The sequence below is a fragment of the Neolamprologus brichardi genome, unplaced genomic scaffold (genome assembly GCF_056152115.1).
Source record: "Neolamprologus brichardi isolate AB-2024 unplaced genomic scaffold, ASM5615211v1 NODE_ptg000031l+_length_7269946_cov_1, whole genome shotgun sequence".
NCBI lineage: Eukaryota > Metazoa > Chordata > Actinopteri > Cichliformes > Cichlidae > Neolamprologus > Neolamprologus brichardi.
Window position 1 is genome coordinate 4,206,889 of NW_028270136.1, and position 19,211 is coordinate 4,226,099.

At 44.6% G+C, this 19,211-nt stretch overlaps 1 protein-coding gene across 16 annotated transcripts in view; it reads left to right on the forward strand.

The window, feature by feature from the left end:
* Positions 1-19,211, forward strand: part of nfixb (nuclear factor I/Xb) — a 140,657-nt gene that overhangs the window by 35,155 nt on the left and 86,291 nt on the right. For 8 of the 16 annotated variants that reach the window (XM_087837262.1, XM_087837274.1, XM_087837271.1 and 5 more), the window contains exons 1-2: positions 4,017-4,286; positions 4,754-5,285. In XM_087837262.1, coding sequence (XP_087693388.1) covers positions 4,119-4,286; positions 4,754-5,285 — 700 coding nt within the window. In that variant the 5' untranslated portion in view covers positions 4,017-4,118. The other 8 variants (XM_087837265.1, XM_087837267.1, XM_087837270.1 and 5 more) reach the window with 2 other exon arrangements.

Below are 19,211 nucleotides of genomic sequence, written 5' to 3' on the forward strand. Positions count from 1 at the left end.
TGCGTTAATGTCGCGAAACCTGAACTGAATCCCATATGCTGAACCGTCCCGGGTCATTCAGAGCCACGCTGGCACTGCATCTGCGTGACAGGCTACATTTGAAATACATATCCGGGTGTTTCAGGGTCTCCTCTCTCGGTATTAATTGACGTCGGGGTTTCAGTAACGGTGTAGCACAAACGTGTAGCTTGCGGGGGATGTGCCAGGCCGTCTCCAGATTTTCTATTTTTTTTAATTTACATGTTTTTCCTGCCAGGGTCCGTCAACGATATCGGCCCTGTTTTATTTATTTATTTAAACATTTGTATTTTAAGTTCCCTTTTATGGCGGAGAAGAAGAAGAAGAACAAATAAGTGAAAGAAGAAGAAGAAGAAAGTGATGGCGCAGCTTTAATTGTTTTGGCTCTTATTATTGGGGCCTGGGCGGTTTTGAGCCAGAGAAAACGGTGGTTAGGAAATAAGCCCTGCCTTTGACTGGGTGGATATCGGTGTGTTTATGAAACTGAGGGATAGTTTGTCCCTTTAACAGGCATTTGTTTGGTCACAGCAGCGGTTTTTGTCTTTTAAGCGGACGGTTAGTTGAGGTGAAACGACGCGAACTGGTACGTTTGAAGCAGAGCATGTATTTTGTATTCTTATTTTTTTTTAATTATTATTATTATTAATAATTAATAAATAAAGTAATAATAATAATATCACTGAGTAAACTCCGTCACCTCCGACTGCTAATTGATAATAGGCTAATAATTAAAGCTAAAGGCCACGCGCATGTGGCCCTAATTTAATTTCCGGGTAAGAAGATTAACCCTGAGACACTTTCCATGATGGGTTTATGCCGCTTCGATAGACCTAAATAACCATATAGGTTCTTCCAACACAGCAACATGAAGATTACACAATATAGGCGTAGTGTGGAGCAGCAGATAGTGCAGACATGCAAATGTAAGCACGGGGTTGCCCCCTTTTAAAATCTGGGACTTAAGAAAAATCCGCAGTTTTCTCCCTGAAAAATATGTTTTTTCTTCGACTTCTTCAGCAAGTGAAAGGCAAACAGCATAGCGAAGAGAAAATGACTTAAAACTCCTTGTAGTCAAATTTCACTGACATTTGAATGGTGGTTTATTTGCATTTTGGCAAGGTCACCCAGAAAACCTTAATTCCCACTGAAAAGCAGACACACTGGAAAATACATTCAAGTGTCAGTTATCTCCTCCTGCTACACTAAGTTTGTGCAGGTGGTGATGGATGCAAATATATCTTGACAGCGATGCCAAACGCAGTCATGCTCCACGGTGAGGTTCTTTTGTTACGTTATCCAGCGATATATCAAACTTTAGGCTGATTGGAGATAAACGTGGAGGTGTTAGCAGATGATGGGTGAGCGTCAGTGTTTCATTACGGGCTCTGGTGATGGAGCTGAAATGCATTGCTGTGTGGAGGATGCTCAGCCTGACAGAATGGTGCGATTGTATGACCTTTGACAGTCTGCAGGCCTCTTCTCATGAAATTATCACTTAAAGACTTGCTAGAACTTCAAGTTGACTAACTGTGGTCTTTTCTTCAATGTTTGTCATGTAACAGAGGAATATATCAATTTAAATAATAGCTGAAGGCTCCCATTTAAAGCTGCAACTATCAATTGTTTCCGTTTGATTTTGTCTGTTAAAGCCAGAAACTGTCAAAAAATGAAAGTTAGAAATACTTGAATTTATACTGCTCGTGCTTCCCAACCTCACACACTGAGAATTGCTCATTTCAGTCATATATGACAAAGGAAACCATCCAGGTCCTAATATTAAATAGATGAACCCAGGCATTTTTTAGTTCTTGTTCGTTACATTTTTTGACTCCATCTGAATGTGGCGTCACTTTATTGCACGAGATCTGGAGTCCTGATCCTCTGCTCTTGGTCTGTGATTCAGCAGCACTTGAACCTTCCCACTGTCTGTCTGCTGAGCAGGTGCAGCCCTGACTGCCACTCGTTCAGAGCTGAAACTAGTGATTATTTCCATTTATTTCCATTTAGGCTGTTAGATGCCGAAAGCTTGTCTAATGTTAGTTTAATATCATTTGTGATAAATGTATCAATACCCCATTTTTTTGCAAAGCTTAGACCCGAAAGTCTTTGGCAGTTTTGCTTCCAGATAATTTCCCATGAATTTATCAGCAGATATTTTCGACTCTACATGCATTCTTCGTCCTTGCTGACTCCCTCTGATTGTGGTGCAGGTCTCCTGATGCTATGTTTCAGGTTTATTGCACTGGTCAGTGATTCAGCACCACCACCTTCACTCAAGCTGCCTGCCAAGCAGATGTAGCCCTGAACGACGTGCTTTACGACGAGGCAGTCGTCTCCGCTCCAATACCGAACTGCAGACACCTCCCAGGGCGGGGGGTGTTCGGGGATACGTACGGAGCCGATTCGGGCTCTGGGATTTCGTCCTCGTGCTAGCTGTGCTGCTTAAAAACAAAAACAGCTGAGGCAAATTCTGGTTCCTCTCCTGCCTTCACCCCCACACCCCACCCACCCCTTTAAATTCTGTAACAATTTCTGTATCTGTGCCTCTAAATCATCTCGTCATTCGTTTTGCGAGTGTGCAGCGAGAGGAGGAGTGTGGCTGCCCGGGTTTGTTTCTCCCTCTTTGTTTGCTGTGGTAAACCCACGAGCAGCTGCCGGTGGTGGGGTCTGGAGGGATTCTGAAGCTGTGTGTCCTCTCTCTCGCTTTGCCATCCTCTGCCAAGGTGGCATTATGCGAGCAGAGAAAGGGGCAGAGAGAGGGAGCGGGAGACACAGAGGAGGTGAGGGCGGTGGGGTGAGAGGGAGACGAAGCATAGTAAAGATGGAGGCAGGCTGAGGGCTGTGGGGATTGGTGCAGGAGAAGGCTCGCTCCCCTGAACTTTGCCTCCGTGTCAGAGAGGAACTTGTCGATTTGGCAGATTGTGCAGCGTCGGACATGGCTGCGCGCTCCCTTACACTCCCACCTGCTCCCCCCACCCCCTCTTCTCTCTCTCTCTCTCCCTCTCATTGCCACTACCCCCCCTCCCTTCTCCTCCCCTCCCTCCCCCCTTCCCACCCTCTCTCCTCTTTCTCTTTTCCCTCCCTTTCAGCTCTTGAAGCTAACGCATTGGCTGGGCTACAGGCATCTTGTTGCCAAATAGGTGGGCCCTACTCGTGTTGGCAAAGGCTCAAGCAATGGTTAGGGAAAGAACGCGGAGAGGACGAGAGACGGCGAGCGCGAAAGAGAAAGAGAGAGAGTTGGAGAGAAAAGGGGAAAAAAGAAGCAGCACTCGGCTTTGCCAGCGGTCGTATGCGCTCATCCAACATTGATTCGGCTCTCTGTTTTTTTCCTCCCTATTCTGTGCTCTGCTCTCCCTGGCCCCCCCATCTGTGTGTGTGTGAGAGAGCGTGTGTGTGCATGCGCGCGCTGGTGCCGGGCCCGGGGATCAGAACAGACACCACCACCAATTAGATTTTGCCAAGGATTTTTTTTTTCCTCTGAGATTTTTAAAAAAAATTTGGAACTCACAAAGGACTGTTGAATTTTTGTTCTTTTTTTCGAATACGTTTATTCTCGCTGTTAAAGTCTTTTTCTAATCTTTTTTTCTAACATTTACATTTTTACCTGTTTATTTTTTTTTTTTTGTGCTCCAACTTTTTTTTCCTTTTTTGTGTCATTTTTGGCTTTTGTCTCGAGAGCTGCTGGCGAGCGTCCTGCTGCAGGACTCCCTTAAAATCTTTTTTGGTGTGTGTGTGTGTGTGTTTTTAAACTTGAGCCCACTGTTTGTGCTCAGCAGCGTGTTCTGCAAATTTTTAAAAAATTATAACCCTCCCCACCCACCCCAAGTTTTTTTTCTTTTCTTTTTTTTCATCTGCTAATTCTCCACACCCTGCCAAAAGCAGCACTTGCTTTACGTTGGGGAGCGCGGGAGGAAAGAGAGAAAAAAAACTGGTGCAGGAGATTTTTTTTCACTTTAAACGCTGTGCCAAATTTATGATGAGAGTGCAAAATGGTAACTACCAGGCCGTCTGTCTTCCTCTAGCAGTGTGGTTTTCTGTGGTGATTTCTGTCTGCTTTCAGTTTGTTGTGGAAATGTGAGTCTGGTTGGAGCTCCCTTTGCATGGTAGCGCAGATAGGAAATGGTATGGCTGATCTTTTAGCGGCACATTTCAACAGTGGTCTAGTGGCGGCAAAGCTTGGCGGTGGTGAGCGACCGGTGTGTGGCAACCCTGGCACAGGAACGCTGTGGCGAGATCTGGGCTTTGTTGCCCAGAGATATGTAGTGAAGGTATTATGGTACAGCAGAATAACTTGTCTTTTTACAGCAGGAAAAGCAGAAGCACAGCTTGGCTCAGTTTTTCATCTGAATTCGTGAACTGTCGTCTTTTCTTTATTGTCTCGAATGTTTATTTTTGAAATGCTTTGTGTCATACCTTTGCATGCTATTGTAAGGATGATTTTCCCTGTTTTTCCTGCATGCTTTATTTTTATTTGAGTCTGAATGCTGGAAATGAGGAATTATTTTAACATTTTAATGGCAGTTATTTGAATAGCTTTTTGATTTGAATTTAAATTAATTGATAATCATCAGAATTTTCATTATTCCAACAACACGTTTAGTATTATTAAACATTTTGGCATTTTCATTAAAAGTTTTAAAAAAACCTTTAATTTTACAACTTAAAAAAAAAAAGAAAAAGCATTTTAAAAAATTTTTACAGCTTCCTAACGCCGCGTCTTTTTCTCTCTCGTCAGGATGAATTTCATCCCTTCATTGAGGCCCTTCTCCCCCATGTCCGTGCCTTCTCCTACACCTGGTTCAACCTGCAGGCCCGTAAACGCAAGTACTTCAAGAAGCACGAAAAGAGGATGACCAAGGATGAGGAGCGCGCGGTGAAGGATGAGCTGCTTGGGGAGAAGCCAGAGATCAAGCAGAAGTGGGCCTCGCGCCTGCTGGCCAAGCTCCGCAAGGACATCCGGCCGGAGTTCCGCGAGGACTTTGTGCTCACCATCACGGGGAAGAAGCCCCCCTGCTGCGTGCTGTCCAACCCCGACCAGAAGGGCAAGATCCGCCGCATCGACTGCCTCCGCCAGGCCGACAAGGTGTGGAGGCTGGACCTGGTGATGGTCATCCTGTTTAAGGGCAGCCCCCTGGAGAGCACGGACGGCGAGCGTCTGGTCAAGTCACCCCAGTGCTCCAACCACGGCCTGTGTGTCCAGCCACACCACATTGGGGTGACGGTCAAGGAGCTGGATCTCTACCTGGCCTACTTCGTCCACTCACCAGGTATGTGCTACCTGTAGACGAACCCTTTTCCCACCGTTTATGTGGTTGTTACACACACACACACACAGGTCATGTGTTTTGTCACACACTCTCTGGCATGTAAGTCACAGATTAGACCCTGCCCTCCACTATGTACCAGCTGATCCAGTGCCAGGCTTTGATAAAGACCACGTCCTGATATTTAAAGGGACAGTCTGCAGCGTCTAATCCTAAAAAAGTTTTTCCTCTCAGTGTTTCTATCTGGTTTAAAGAGATTCAGAGAATCTGACAGTCAGGCTTAAAACCTGTGTTTACCCAGAGATATGTTTGCATTGGTACATTTGTTCAAGTATTTGTGCGCAAATTTGTCTAAATCCAAATGTGCATGTTTTTCAGTGCCGTCTGTAAACAAAAGCATCTGCAAACCTGTTTATCTGTGTGTGCGTGCACACGTGTGCGCGCACGACAGGCAGTTTGTCATGTGTCTGTAATCCATGTGTGTTGTGAGGTTGTTGTGTATCAGTAGCAGTGTGGCGTATTTGTGGGTTTCTTTTGTGTGTGTGTGTGTGGTGGTCTGGAGAGCGCAGTGACAGCTGGCCCGGTCCCAGGTAGTTTAGGAGGCAGAGAGTCAGCCTGTCTGCAGCCTCAGCCTAACACACACACACACACACACACACACACTCTCACACACACACTCAAGTGGACAGACTCTCGCTCAGGAGCTCTCGATCAAACACCCGAGCTGCGCCTTGCGTTGTTCTTCTGAGCGAACTGATCACACACACAGTCGCACACACAGTCGCACACACAGTCGCACACACAGTCGCACACACAGTCACACACACAGTCACACACACGTTTGTGTTCGCAGCAGCGAGACGTTTCGCGTTTCTCTCCACACGTGTTTTCTGCTGTGACGGTGAAGTTGAAATAGAGGCGGTAAAAACATTTTGGTGTAACGTGTACACAAAGCCACATGTGTACTTGTGTGAGGGCAGCGCGGTGAAATATAATATTTGGATGTGTCGTTTTGTTACATTTCACAGCTGCAGTTGTTTCAACCTGATTTCATTTTTCAGGTAATTTTAGTTAAAATAATTAAAATAAACAGCAACAAATGCTGATCTGGATATAAAATTATTAAACATGTTGTAACTACTTTTGCAAAAACAAAAACATTTAAAAACAAAAAAAATTATATTCTGTCCAGTTAAATTCCTGCAGTGAGAATTCGATGTGCCTGAAGCTTAATCTTCCTGACACAAGTGAATTTAAATCGTCCTTTTAAACACACTTTTGTTTAAAAATGTCTCTATTAGAAAATCATTTTAAAAAGCTCGATGTGTAGTAGCAGCCCTCCTGTTGTAGAGCCTGAAATGTGCTGGAGGATTTATAGCATAATTTAGGCTAATGTGTTTATAATTGAAGCCCAGCTTCACCACTGTTAGCTGTGATCGCAGTTTCAGCCACATTCATATATAATTTGGTCTATTTTATATATTTTATCCGTTGTCATCACTTGATCTAGCTGTTTCCGTCAGGTGTTTGCAGGTGTGAATCATCTCTCACACACACACACACACACACACACACTCTCCTCTCCTCCCTATTATCTCGGGCTCTCCTACCACAGACTGGCATACAGTTACAGGGCCTTAATTCTTCTCCTTGGCAGGGAGGTGCAGCGCTCCTCTGTGACAGACTCCCCCATGCCAGGCTGCTTTCAGCCCAGTGTGTAACTCTGCTTGAGTTTTGCGGGGCCTCCGTGAGCGCCCCTTCCTGTTCCACAATGTGGCACGGCAAACCGCGGCTCAGATTAGCTCCCAGCGCAGCCTGGTGCTCCTTAGAGTTTTTTCCCTGACGACTCTGTGCCAGAATCCAGCAGCCGCTCGCCCCCATCGATGCGATGCACTAGCCCGTCTTCTTTCTGTGTGCATTTCATTAGTATTTCATCTTATTTCTACACATGTGACTATTTTGCCATAAATCTTTCTTTTCTTTCTAATCTTTTTTGAAGGCTTGTTGGTTTACTGCTGCGTGTGAAAGAAGCAGCGCTGCTTCTTCTGCACTAACAGCTGGTGAAGAATGGGGAGAATGTGTGCGGTAACTAAAATGAAAAAACGTCCACCTTTTGTAAGCGCGGCGTGTTGTTCCAGCGGCGGCGCGGGTTAGCCAGAGGACAGGCAGACAGTGGCTCCACTCTAACCTTTGGGGTGGCAGCGCTACAGTTTTATTCTTAGCTCCCCTTCCCAGGGTGTCTGTGTCTTGCGGAAGTTATCAGTTGCTAGGCCCGATGATTGGACCGCAGCCGTCCCCGCCGTCGTGTTTCAGCTCTCTCGTCCCCACTGATGTCACTGTCGCCAGCTGTAAGGCGGGGGGGCGGATCTGCTTTCACACGGCGTGATTGACACACACATACACAGTCGCACGCACGCTCACTAACCCCCCCCCTCTGTTCCCTACAGTACACTATGTCTGCTTTTGTCCAATTATAGACCGCGGCCCTCGCAGGCGGGGCAGGGACAGATCAAAGCTGATGGACTCTGATCTGCTGCACCACAGCTTCAAGAGCAAGGTCCCGCTAATCACAAAACGAGCCTGATCATTTTCTTTTTGACAAGTACCTGCCTGCACACGAGCGCGGAGACGTAATTGTGAGGCGGTAACGAGAGTCGGATCCCAAAAGTGGTTAATTTTCTTTTCACTGATTCGGCTGCGTTCGACGGCAGCGGTAATGGCTCAGGGATGAGGAAGAGGTGGGGTGGTGGGTCTGATCTCATCTTTGATCACATGTCTGTCGAAAAGGAAAGTCTGGCTCGCCAGTTGGGCGCTGCGGGCCGTCCTCCACCTAGAGACGCCCGGCTCAGGTCATGTTTTTTCGAGCGGCGTGTTCCACATTTGTCCGTCTGACGAGGCCGCACAGTTCCAGCATTAGTCATTTTTGGAGCCGATCAGCCTCATGCGGCTTTCATTACTTGTGCTGTTATGATAAAAAGATGTTTCTGCAAGTGCAGCCTCCATATCTGGTCTCTGCGCTGGAGACAGAGCAGAGAGGTGCCCGGGGCAGGTCGGAAAGCCAGCCACGCGTGCCAGACGCCGTATCTCCACGCTGCTACGGCGCAAACACAAATCTGAGACATTCATTTACCCATCAGTGTGTCTTTGTGCGTCGTCGCGACATTACAAATGACCAGGAGAATCTCTTTTAATAGAGACAAACAAAGAGACAGACAGCCAGACTGAGAGACTTAACGCCTCCACGTCACGCTAAATCCATCAAACACATCTTATCTGCTTCGCCCAATATCCTGAGCTCCAAAAAGGAGGTAAAATTATCAGATGCAGTTACATAATAAAGAAAAAGCAAACAGGAAAGAGTGGGATTTGTTTTATTACACACGGTCCAGAGAGGAAAACTGGAAGTCGCCGTCGTGTCGTGTTTGCCGTTTGCTGAGTGTTTGCAGAAGAAAAGGAGGAGGAACGATGGTTAGAGGAGAAATCCTCTGTCTTCTCTTTCTTGGATCTGCGTGTTGCAGAATAGCGCTCCAGCGTTCTGGCACGGCTCCGTAACCCGGGCCGACGGAGGAACAGAGAGCGTCGGCGCCGAGGGAGCCGCATTCATGTGGTGTGAAAAACGCTGCTGCGACGCTTTCAACGCAAACTTTCTTACGCTTTGTTGTCGTTTGAAATGATCTAATAAAGTTTGAGCATCGGCAAGCCCCTCTGACATGACGGGACAGCGTCAGTGACACTGACGCGCTTTAACGTGCGCCGTGGCGTCCGGGCCTATTTTCACAACCCCTCATTTTTCCAGCTTTTTTTTTTTTACGTGTGTGTCACAGAGAGGAAAAGTGAAAAGACGAGAGGAGTGTGCGGAGTGTAAGGAATCGCTGGTAAACAGATTACTCCGGTGCAATCGGGCTTCCTCTGACCTCCTTTAACCGTTCTCCCTCACGTCGTTCCCCGTCCTATAGGTCCGACCGCCGCGCTGCTCTACAGGCTTGGGAGCAGGCCAACCTGCTTCATATTCACTGTAATTATCCAGTTTAGTGAATAATCCTGGAAAAGATACACAAAAGACTGAGTGTATGATTGAATTATGTGCAATTTGAAATGAAGGTCGGGTCTTAACTTCGGGAATAGAAAAATTCCTTGTAGCAGAAAGTGCAACAAAGAGTAGCTTTATTTCCTAATTTCACTGTACAGTGGTTTTTAATTATTGGTGTAATTAAGGCTAATAAATAAAAGCCATGGTGTCTGTTTAGCAGCTTAGCTCACTTTTTTGGATTTAACGAGCAGGAATTTATTTAATTCTCAAGAAATTAAACGACTTAATAATATGGATTAATGAGTAGAGTAAACAAAAGCAATAAAAATAAATGTTCAGCTTATTGAGCTTTATTTTTACTTCACAGCTTCTTTGCTTTCCTCCACAGAGCAAACACAAATTCGACGTCTCCGTGTTTTATTTTTAGTCTCTTCAGTTGTTTTGACCCATCTTCTCTTCTCTCTGTGCAGGCGCCAGGCTTGAAGTCTGTCCCTCTAAAAGCATAGGTATCCCCGCACAGGAGCTCTGGCCGCTAACGCCAAAGAGCAGGAGGAGCGATGTGTAGAAAGGACGGGAAAGAGCGAAGCGTCTTTTTCTGGGCCATTTCCCAGCAGACAGATTCTGATCGGTCCGCCTCGCGCCTCGTCGCCTCGGTCCAGCGGAGCAGAGCGCACGCACGGAGACTTGCCCTGTAATTGGGATCGCTCTTTCCACACGGAAAAAAATCCTCCGTCTCCTCCGCGCGCACATCTTTCATTTAAAAGTAAAAAACGAGCAATTACACGCGAACGAAATCCCCTCAAATCACCACAAATGAAGCTGATAACGTGGAGATTAATACATATTTTCACCCCTGCTTCATTTATTCTCTGTTTAATGGTGATGGATGTCAGTGGTTGCTGTTAGGATGATATTGAGCGCTGATATAAAGTAAAAAGAAAAGCGTAGAATAAAGATAATGGAAAATGCCATGCTGAAAACAAAGAGAGAGGGAGGGCACATATTCAGGCGAGTGGGGCTGGTTGGCAGCGTTTGGCACCCAAAGCTGCAGCTCTGTTTAGGAGGTGCCAGCTTTTCAAACCGACACACAGTCCCTGCCAACTTCTCTCCTTCTGATCCTTTTCTTTCTCTCTCATTTTAACATTTTCCCCCTGTATCCTTGTTTTCGCTTAACACTTCTTCCCCTCTGCACGTCCCCTCACGCCGCCGCCGCTCCCGTGGATGCTTCCTCACAGCGGGCTGTCAGAAAAAACGAACGTTGGGAACGTTCGGGTCTCGTTTCGCCGGGATGTCGGCGCGTTGAATAAAATGGCTATCGTGTTACCAGACGTGTTCTTTTATTTTTGTGAAAAATATTTTCCACGGCTCTTTTTTTTGTCGCTCAGCGTGACGGTGCTTCTGTGGAGTCAGGTCCAAAACAAAATGGAGGATGAAGCACAGCTCCTCTCCAATCAGAGCGGAGAACCAGTCCAGGAAAACGTTACTGGCAAATTAGCAATTCTGAATATTTCCTGGTTTGCTTGTTTTCTTAACGTATTGTGGCGTGAGCATCTTCAGAGTGCAGGTGAGGATTGTGGATGCAGACCCGGGGCCGAGGATGGAGACGAGAACGTGCCGCTGTGAGCGATGAGAGAAAGCATTGAACGGGGTATGGGGGTGGATGGAATTACTCAATAATGATCAGAAAATTAGAGGCATTATTGAGGGAGAGTAAACAGGCCTCTCTGAGTGTGAAAGCCTCCCATTCAGCCAGGACCAGGAGCAGGACTCCTTTCTTCCTTTCGTGGATCCACCCATGGCCTCGAGAGCCCGTCTTTTGTTCCCTGAAATAACAGAGTGAATATATGGGGGTCGGAGAGTTGGGAGGGGGGGCGCCGTTCCCAGTGCTAAGCACAGTATGGATGAGCGACTGTAAGCTACTTTTATTGCAGCGTTTATATTTACTTTCTGGCTTTTTTCCACACTTATTTTTGCAGACTTACAGTCTAATTAACTGTCTGTGTTTAAATAAGTTGCTGTCACAGGGTTCAGAAAATCTGGCAGCATATGTTCAAGTTATTTTCTTTTTATTTATTTTTATGTTGCGTACAAGTGCACCTGTGCGTCTCTTCTCCATCAGCGTCTTCCTCTGTGTCAGTCCAGAGTCGGGGGAAGTGGGTGTAAACGAGTTAACGCTAATGTGACTACTTCCGCGTTTGTCACTACAAATGTTTTAATTAATGGGGAACGGATAAATAAATAAGCTCGCCACGTCTCGGAGCAACCGAACAGCAAATGCGGAGCTCAGAAGAGGGACAAAGGAGTGAAGAGAGGGATTTACACTTTGAACAAGCCGTTAGAGAGAATAAAGGAAGCTGTGTTTCCTTCCCCCCCTTCTCTCACATCACTTCCAAGCACTCTGCTGCTCTCAGAGCAGGATTTGACGTTAATAATAACTATAGCGCTCTTGCTTGTAGCTACTTTAATAATGACTGCAGTTAAGTCTTTTATGCGAGTCCAGAATTATCTGTCTAGCTGAAGGTAAAAGAAACTGAGTTAAGGTGGAAAGAATTAGCGAGGACAGAGTTGGTTAGATGGTTGGGTTTCAAAGTGGCTTGCAGATGTGCAAAACTATGGGGAGGCTAAAGCAGTATAAATAGTGTGGAGGACTTTCCTCGGCAGCCTGCCTTCATGTGACTCTTATGTTCAACATCCTTCAGCGCTCCCTCCTTCACACCAGCTCTGGAAACGCTCTCCAGGGCAGCTCTTCCCGCTCAAAGGGGGAAAAATCACCTGACGTGTTCGCTCACTTTCTCCGTCTGTTTGCGTTTCATATAGACAGCCAGCTCCATTTCACAGACATCACTTTTGGATGGCAACATTCTCATTATACCCGTCAACTGTCAGCGCTCAGCACTCTCTCGTCTATAATTTCAGACTCATTTGAATTCTTATTGGCAGCTTCGGTGCATAAATTTCATAAAAGATAGGAAAACAACACAATTTCTTCTCGCTCTCCCTGGTGAGCAATAAAATATGGAGAAGATTAGTGGGAAAGGAGTAATTCAAATTCAATTGTTTGTTTGGATTTTTATTATCAAGAAAACACATGTCCGGTGTCATATTTTAGCTTCATGCATTTTACATCTCGATACCTAACAAAGCCAGCGTGAGTGTCGCGCTCCACGCGGCCTTACGCCACCTCTGCATTGGATCGCCGTCCAGAAAGGTAGATGAATAGAGTTGCCATGGCCACAAAGCTTCTTTTTTCCCTCTCCGTGTACCTTTCCTGGGTGATATCCAAGGAGTGTCAGCGACTGGCCTGGTTGGCACGTTGAGTGGCCGTGCAGCGCTGGGCTGTGGCGCTTCAGCCTACAGTGTGGGCAGCCAGAGCGCAGCGCTCTGCCAGAGGAATCCACTCAGATCACTTTCACTCTATAGAGGGCATCCCCAGCACTCATGTAAATTAATAAGCACATATATAAATATATATATGCAGCTGAGCAGGGACACTAACCCGTGCAGCTACATGTTAGTCAGAGTCTTCGATTCAAAGTGACTCATTTGTTTTCCTCAGAGGAAACGGAGGAAAATGAGATTTTCTTGGTGTTATAATTTACTATTTTTATTTTAAACACTCGTCACTGGACTCGGGCCAAGTGAGACATATAAAAATGTCACAGTAATTTTAGAGCAGATTTTTCCCTTAATGTTATTCACACATTTTGCTCGGCTCAGTTCAGTCCAGGGGGCTTTTTATCCTCCGAGAAGCTATAAGTACCTTTTGAGATGGCAGCTGTGATATGATTTCATTGTGAAAGCAGGGGAGCCTGGGATAGAAAAGACTTGCCTGCAGGCAAACAAAGCGGCTCTAACCCCGGTGTGCTGCTGACTTTGGCCTTGTGTTCTTATTGTTTGGGATATCACTGACCCCACTGCCCTTAGTGCACAAATATTAACCAGAAAATCAAATCTGTCCTCCTCTCAGCTCTTTGGGCGTTCTGACGATCATTATCATTATCAAATAGATGGAAAATTCTAAATAAATGAATAAATAACAGGACAAAATCCAAATAAAGTTATCTGGTTCTTGAGAGGTTTGTTCAAATATGATCAAAAATCCTTTTGATACCACTTATTAATGTAAAGCATATGAAAGTTCTTTTAATCAGATTTTAAACCCTGGAAATGAGTGAGGTCATAAATCATGCAAGTGGTTGTTACAGAATCAGAAAACAGGGCTGTGTGGAGAAATTCAGTGCTGATAAATCCATCGTAAGCCTTCGACTCCATCGTATCAAGAGGAGTTTCTGTCGTCGTTTCTGGTTTTCTGGAAATGACGGAGAGGAATTATAATATAAATATTGTTTTATTTCAACATTCACCAACACGTCACTTAGTGAAAATTGGTGTCATTTTTCAAAGCGTGGCTTTAGTTCAACCAGTCAATCGATGCTTGGAAGACGTGCCGTTCTCTGCTCGTTTCTTCTAAGCTGACAGTTTTGCTTTCAGCTTATTTTTACACTGTTTCTTTAAGTCTTTTCCCCTAAAACTAACCAAACCTCTCATTTAGCACCTGAACCTAGTCTCAGTGTTGTGAGTGTAAAAGTATCTCTTAACAAGGATTTCCGTAGGTGTCGTTCCTCACGCTGGAAATCATCCTTAACCCTTTAAAGCCGGTCAGAGCAGCACGCTCCGTTTTTGCGTAACTATTTTTAAATCCCAGTAGCTCTGCAACCACGTGAGCTAGCACAATAATTGTTTTTGCATATGAAACCGGAGGAGTTGTACTTACATCTTATGCCATCAGCTTGTCCTCGGTCACAGTTTCCTTCCACATATAACTTTGCAAAAACTGCATAAAAAGCACTTGCAGCAACAAAAACATAATATTCCAGAAACACGCTTTGCCGATCCGATCAGCTGTTCATAACACTTCCTACATTGGAATAGACGTCAGCGCGAACTATCGCATGTCCGCCATGACCTGCCCGAAACCGGAAGTGACATCATTTTCGCAGAAATGTAGTTTTTTACCATCAGGGCCTCATGAGCCTATACTGGTGTTTTTAAAAGTTATGTTTGACTTTATGACTTTCTGTGTGGTTTCTGGGATGCTTAGGACTCATATTGCACTGCTGGAAATAGTTTATTTTGATGCATATGCTGCTTTTTTGCAAATTTGCATTATAATATTTATTTTCGTTTTTTCTGCAGTTTATAAAAATTGGTGTATTTCAAAAATAAAACTATGAAGACACTCAAAATAAATTTCCTGTGGTGGGAAACTATTTTGTGCAACTTTTTTGTATTTACAGTTTTGAGGGATAAGCCTCTTAAATTTCTCTAACTAGAAATATATGTTAAAAAAACAAAAACGATTTTCAATTTTTTTGTAGTTTATTGCACTTTTTTGCAAGTTATGTAATTACTATGCACTTAATGCAGACATATTATTAAAATCTGGGCTGTAATGGTTGTATTGATGTATAGCAACTTGAAATGCTCCCAAAAATGGCTCCACAGCATGTAAAAATATAATATAAGCTCTGGCGGACTTGGTTCTATGGTAGGTCTTAAAGGGTTAAAGCTGCACCCCTGTGTATTTTACAGTAACACACCCACTGCGTGTGAATTGGCTGCTCTTGTGTTTTCGATGCCGACTGATTGAAATGTTCAAAGATCAAACCTTTATCCCCAGCGGCTCTCTTCAACTGCAAAGGAGTCGAGTGTGTGAAGTGTGCTTTTAGGTGTTGTTTGCCTATCTATTCCAATGGAGAGTGTGTGTGTGTGTGTGCGCCTTCACGAATGCCCATGTGCACTATAGAAGCAGGCTGAGTGACAACAAACGCTGTCTGCAGCAGAACATATGAGTGTCCTCTCTGGATGCACCTGAGCCCCCTTCACACCTGATGCCTGTTGGCCTTGTATGGACACATGGAGAGAAACAAGCGCATTTGCAAACAGACATGCACAGAAACAGCGCATGCACTGGCTTGACCCTGCTGGAAACTGGCACTTGGAGTGTTTTTATGGGGTGTGCGGGGCTCAGACTGAGCTAAACCAGGCCCCAACTGGGTCCCCCCTCACTGGTCTTTGACTGGGTGCAATCTGTCGCCACAAAAGTAGAAAACCGTATGCTCTCTTGAAAATTCATACTCTGCTAGGAAGCAGTTTGCATGTGATTCGAAGGTGCCGGTCGTTACAATGAGCCTTTTTAGTCAGTGTCTCTGGTATTGCTCTAGCAGCAGCAGAAGCAATGGAGCTGATCTACTTGGTTATTTGCCCTTTGTGTGGTAACATTTGATTGGTGTATTATTAGACACAGACCACCCTGCCTCTGAGCCCCACTTGAGTTTCCATTCTTCTGCTGCTCAGCTTTAATGTCAGGCGCTCCTCCAGCAACCCAAACATACACAGAGAGCATTAACGTAAAGGAGGAGAGGCACCGTCGCAGCAAATTCGCTGTGCTTCAGCGGCATGGCGATAGGGAAAGTAATCCAAGCCTCAGTGTTTATTTTAAGAGCTGATGATCTAGAGATGGCCATTAAAAGCAGAGGGCAAACAATTTAAGAGCAGTAAATCTGAATGGAGGAGAGGAGTGGGTGTGGGAGGACGGGGAGGAAAGGAGGGAGGATAGAGGGTGGTTTCTGTCACTACCTCGCTCTCCTTCCACGCAGGGGAAAAAAAATACTTGAGATGACAGTGAATTAGAGCAATCTGGCCTTCATTCTGTGGTTAGATTTTTATCTGCGGTTTTGGCCCTGAGAGCATCGAGGATCTTTGCTTTCTTTTTTCCTCCCCGTCTGTTCTTTTACTGTTGTTTCTGTTCTTTTCATCTGAGTTCAGGTTCCCTTTCGGCCTGGCTGTAAAACAGACCTTAACGAGATACCATTCACACCACGGGCGCCAGCGCTCGTCCCTTTAACCGGGCTACCACAGCGCAAGATCCAAAGTTATCTGTGCTTTAATATATATTTTATATAATATGCTGAAACCAAAAGCATCCACTCGAACTATTGCTGTCCATGAAGGGAACCCCTCGCAATGAGAACCGCGATAATAACCGGAGAATATCAAGATGCATAAAGGATCACAACGCTGAGAAATGATATCTTATATGTTGTTACACAAGATAAAAATACACTAAAAGAACATGTGAAAGAGAAGGGCCGATCTGAGCCTTAAGAACAACGACTGTGATAAAAGTAAAGTCGCTTGAGCGTGTGTCACATGGCTTCAGACGGTGAAAATGATCCGGGCTCTGCGGTCGCAGCAGTAACGATGGTGTTGATGAAGGAATGAACTCAAAGAGCTCGTCTGACACTTGGTACTTCTACCAAAACAAGTAACGAAAAGCTGGGAACCTCTGCCCAGCATCATTATCCTCTCGCCAAATACTTTGCAGTAGCTGTTGGTTGATGTTGATTGAAGCACTGTGACATTTATAGCGCTAATATTTTTTCCACCGTGCTTTGCCGAAGCCACCGTCCCTTTGCGACGCATTTGATGCTGCCCAAAATCGAGCTCACCAAACCCCGTGGTTCTCCCTCCTTCTAGTTTCTCGCCCATCTCCTTCTCGTTGGTCTTTAGATGTGTGATGAAGTAATCCCAACATATTTAAAATCCTAAAACAAACAGAGCCAAATTACACACATTCTTCCCCCATGCTGATTCGTGGAAGTTGTTAACCAAATAAAGCTCCCTTTTCTCTTCCCCTCTTTCCATCTCACTCCTGCTCTCAGTGGATCTGTCCTGGCTGGGACTCTTAGCTGAAATAGCCCCGAGCACAGAGCCTCTTTTGTTGTCAGGCTTTTTTCTCTACAAGGTGTTTGTGAAAAAGAACAGGATTTTCTCTTCTGGGCTCAGGTCCCTCCATCACTCCACTGCTGCCTGTCTGGCTTGCTGGGTCCAGGTCTGTTCTGGTAAACAGCCTTGCCTGACACTCACTGTTTATCACACATAGCAGTGAAGTTTAGCCGATTTTATTTTGGCAATGGCTTTTGCTTGGTATGTCTTGCAATTATTCTTTTTTTCTGCATAAGCTCATGTTTGTTTTTCTTTTTATATAGCATAAATGCATACCCTCAAATTTGTTTGAAGGCTGATTGTTAAAATATTAGCAACACTTCAATGCTTTTGAGTTATATAACCTATAATCCACTCCAGTACACCAACAGTATTGGACTTTTGTTTTCCTATTTCCACCTGTAACTTCAGGACATGCAATTAGCTAGCTTTATAACAAAAGCAGACTAAGCTAGCTACTAGCTAGTGAACAGCTGGGGGCCATTTGCTGGCTAAGGAGACAGGGATTTTCCTTCATGCTGTGTTTTAGAAAAAGCAGTGCTCTAAGGCTACGTCCACACGTACACGGGTATTTTTGAAAACGGAGATTTTCCGTTTTCGTTTTAAAAAATAATCCCGTCCACACGTAAAGGCAGAAATGAAGGAAAACGCTGCTAGGAACATGCCAAAGCAGCAGGTGGCGCTATATTCCTATCCGTGTAGAAATGTTGGCCAATCAGAAGTCTAGAAGCATCGGTGGGAAAAAGTAAACAAAGCTGGGGCATAGAAGCAGAACCGAGTCGTATGTGTGGAGGGACAGTAACTGTGTGTGTATGTAAGCATTTAAACACTGCAGAGACAATTAACAGTAACAGTATTGTAGAAATTAATTTCACCAAACAATAACGTGGCGCACAGTGTGACGTCAAAAAAGGTGCACACCTTTGACGCTGCGTTTTCTCCGTTTTTCTCGTCCACACATAAATGCAAAAATGGAGTTTTAGAAAATATCCACCCTGGCCGGAGTTTTTAGAAATCTCAGTTTTCAGTGACCGACAACGCCGTTTACGTGTGGACGAAAGGTGCAAACGCATAGAAAAATCTGCGTTTTCAAAAATACCCGGGTACGTGTGGACGTAGCCTAAAAGAAAGCAACTCTGAAAACACCCATATGCAGCAAGAATAGATGGCCTGGTAGTAAAAATAAATGTTTCACTGTATAACTGAAACTGATGATTATAGATGATTATCTATATGTTCTGTTCCATATTTGTATCCTTTGACTTTACTAGAGCAACTATGTTTCATGGTTAAAAACCAACCTTTAAGTTAAGGGCTACTGGACCCAGGACGTGGCATTGGACATATCTTCAGTTGGGATTCATGTTTTCAAAATGTTAATACTATGTATAAAGAAACAGGCAGTAGATTTATTATAAGATAATCCATAGGTGGCATCGAACACCGCAACAGTTGTATAAATGGAACCTGGCCTCTACAGACGAATGTTGGAGATGTGACGGTAAAATGCTTCGATTTTACATATCTTATGGAGCTGTTCAGCACTTCGGGATTGGTGGGAGAATATAATGGAGGTGATTTTCAGTGTTCTAAAAAGGAGATTTGGTATCTCACCAAAACTGTCCATACTTGGTATAACCACAGAACTTTCTGATGGAGATTTTTCCAGTTATACAAAAAGATGGATTATCCTGGCTCTTACTCAAACGGGTCCTGCTAAGACATTGGTGGAAAAAGAGCCCCCCTCCCTATGAAGAGTGGCTAAAGACAATGGCTAAGTTGGCGTCTTACAAAAAAGTGACTTATGGTTTATTAGACAAATTGCATCAATATGATTGTATTTGGTCCTTTACAAGCTGGCTTTCTGTCACTTGAAGAACAGAAGAGTAATGACAGAGTGGTGGTGTGGGATTGGTGTGCGAAGAAAGAATAGGACAACTTCCCTCTGTTTTTTTTTTTGTTTGTTTTTTAAAGTATTTATTTATGTAGTTATCCTTAAGTTCTGTTATTGAAGTTTAAAATGAAATAAATAAAAATTGTTGATGACAAAAAAAACAAAAACAACCTTATTCATCTTACACTGGTGCTTGGGGCAGCCCCCAAGTTCATCC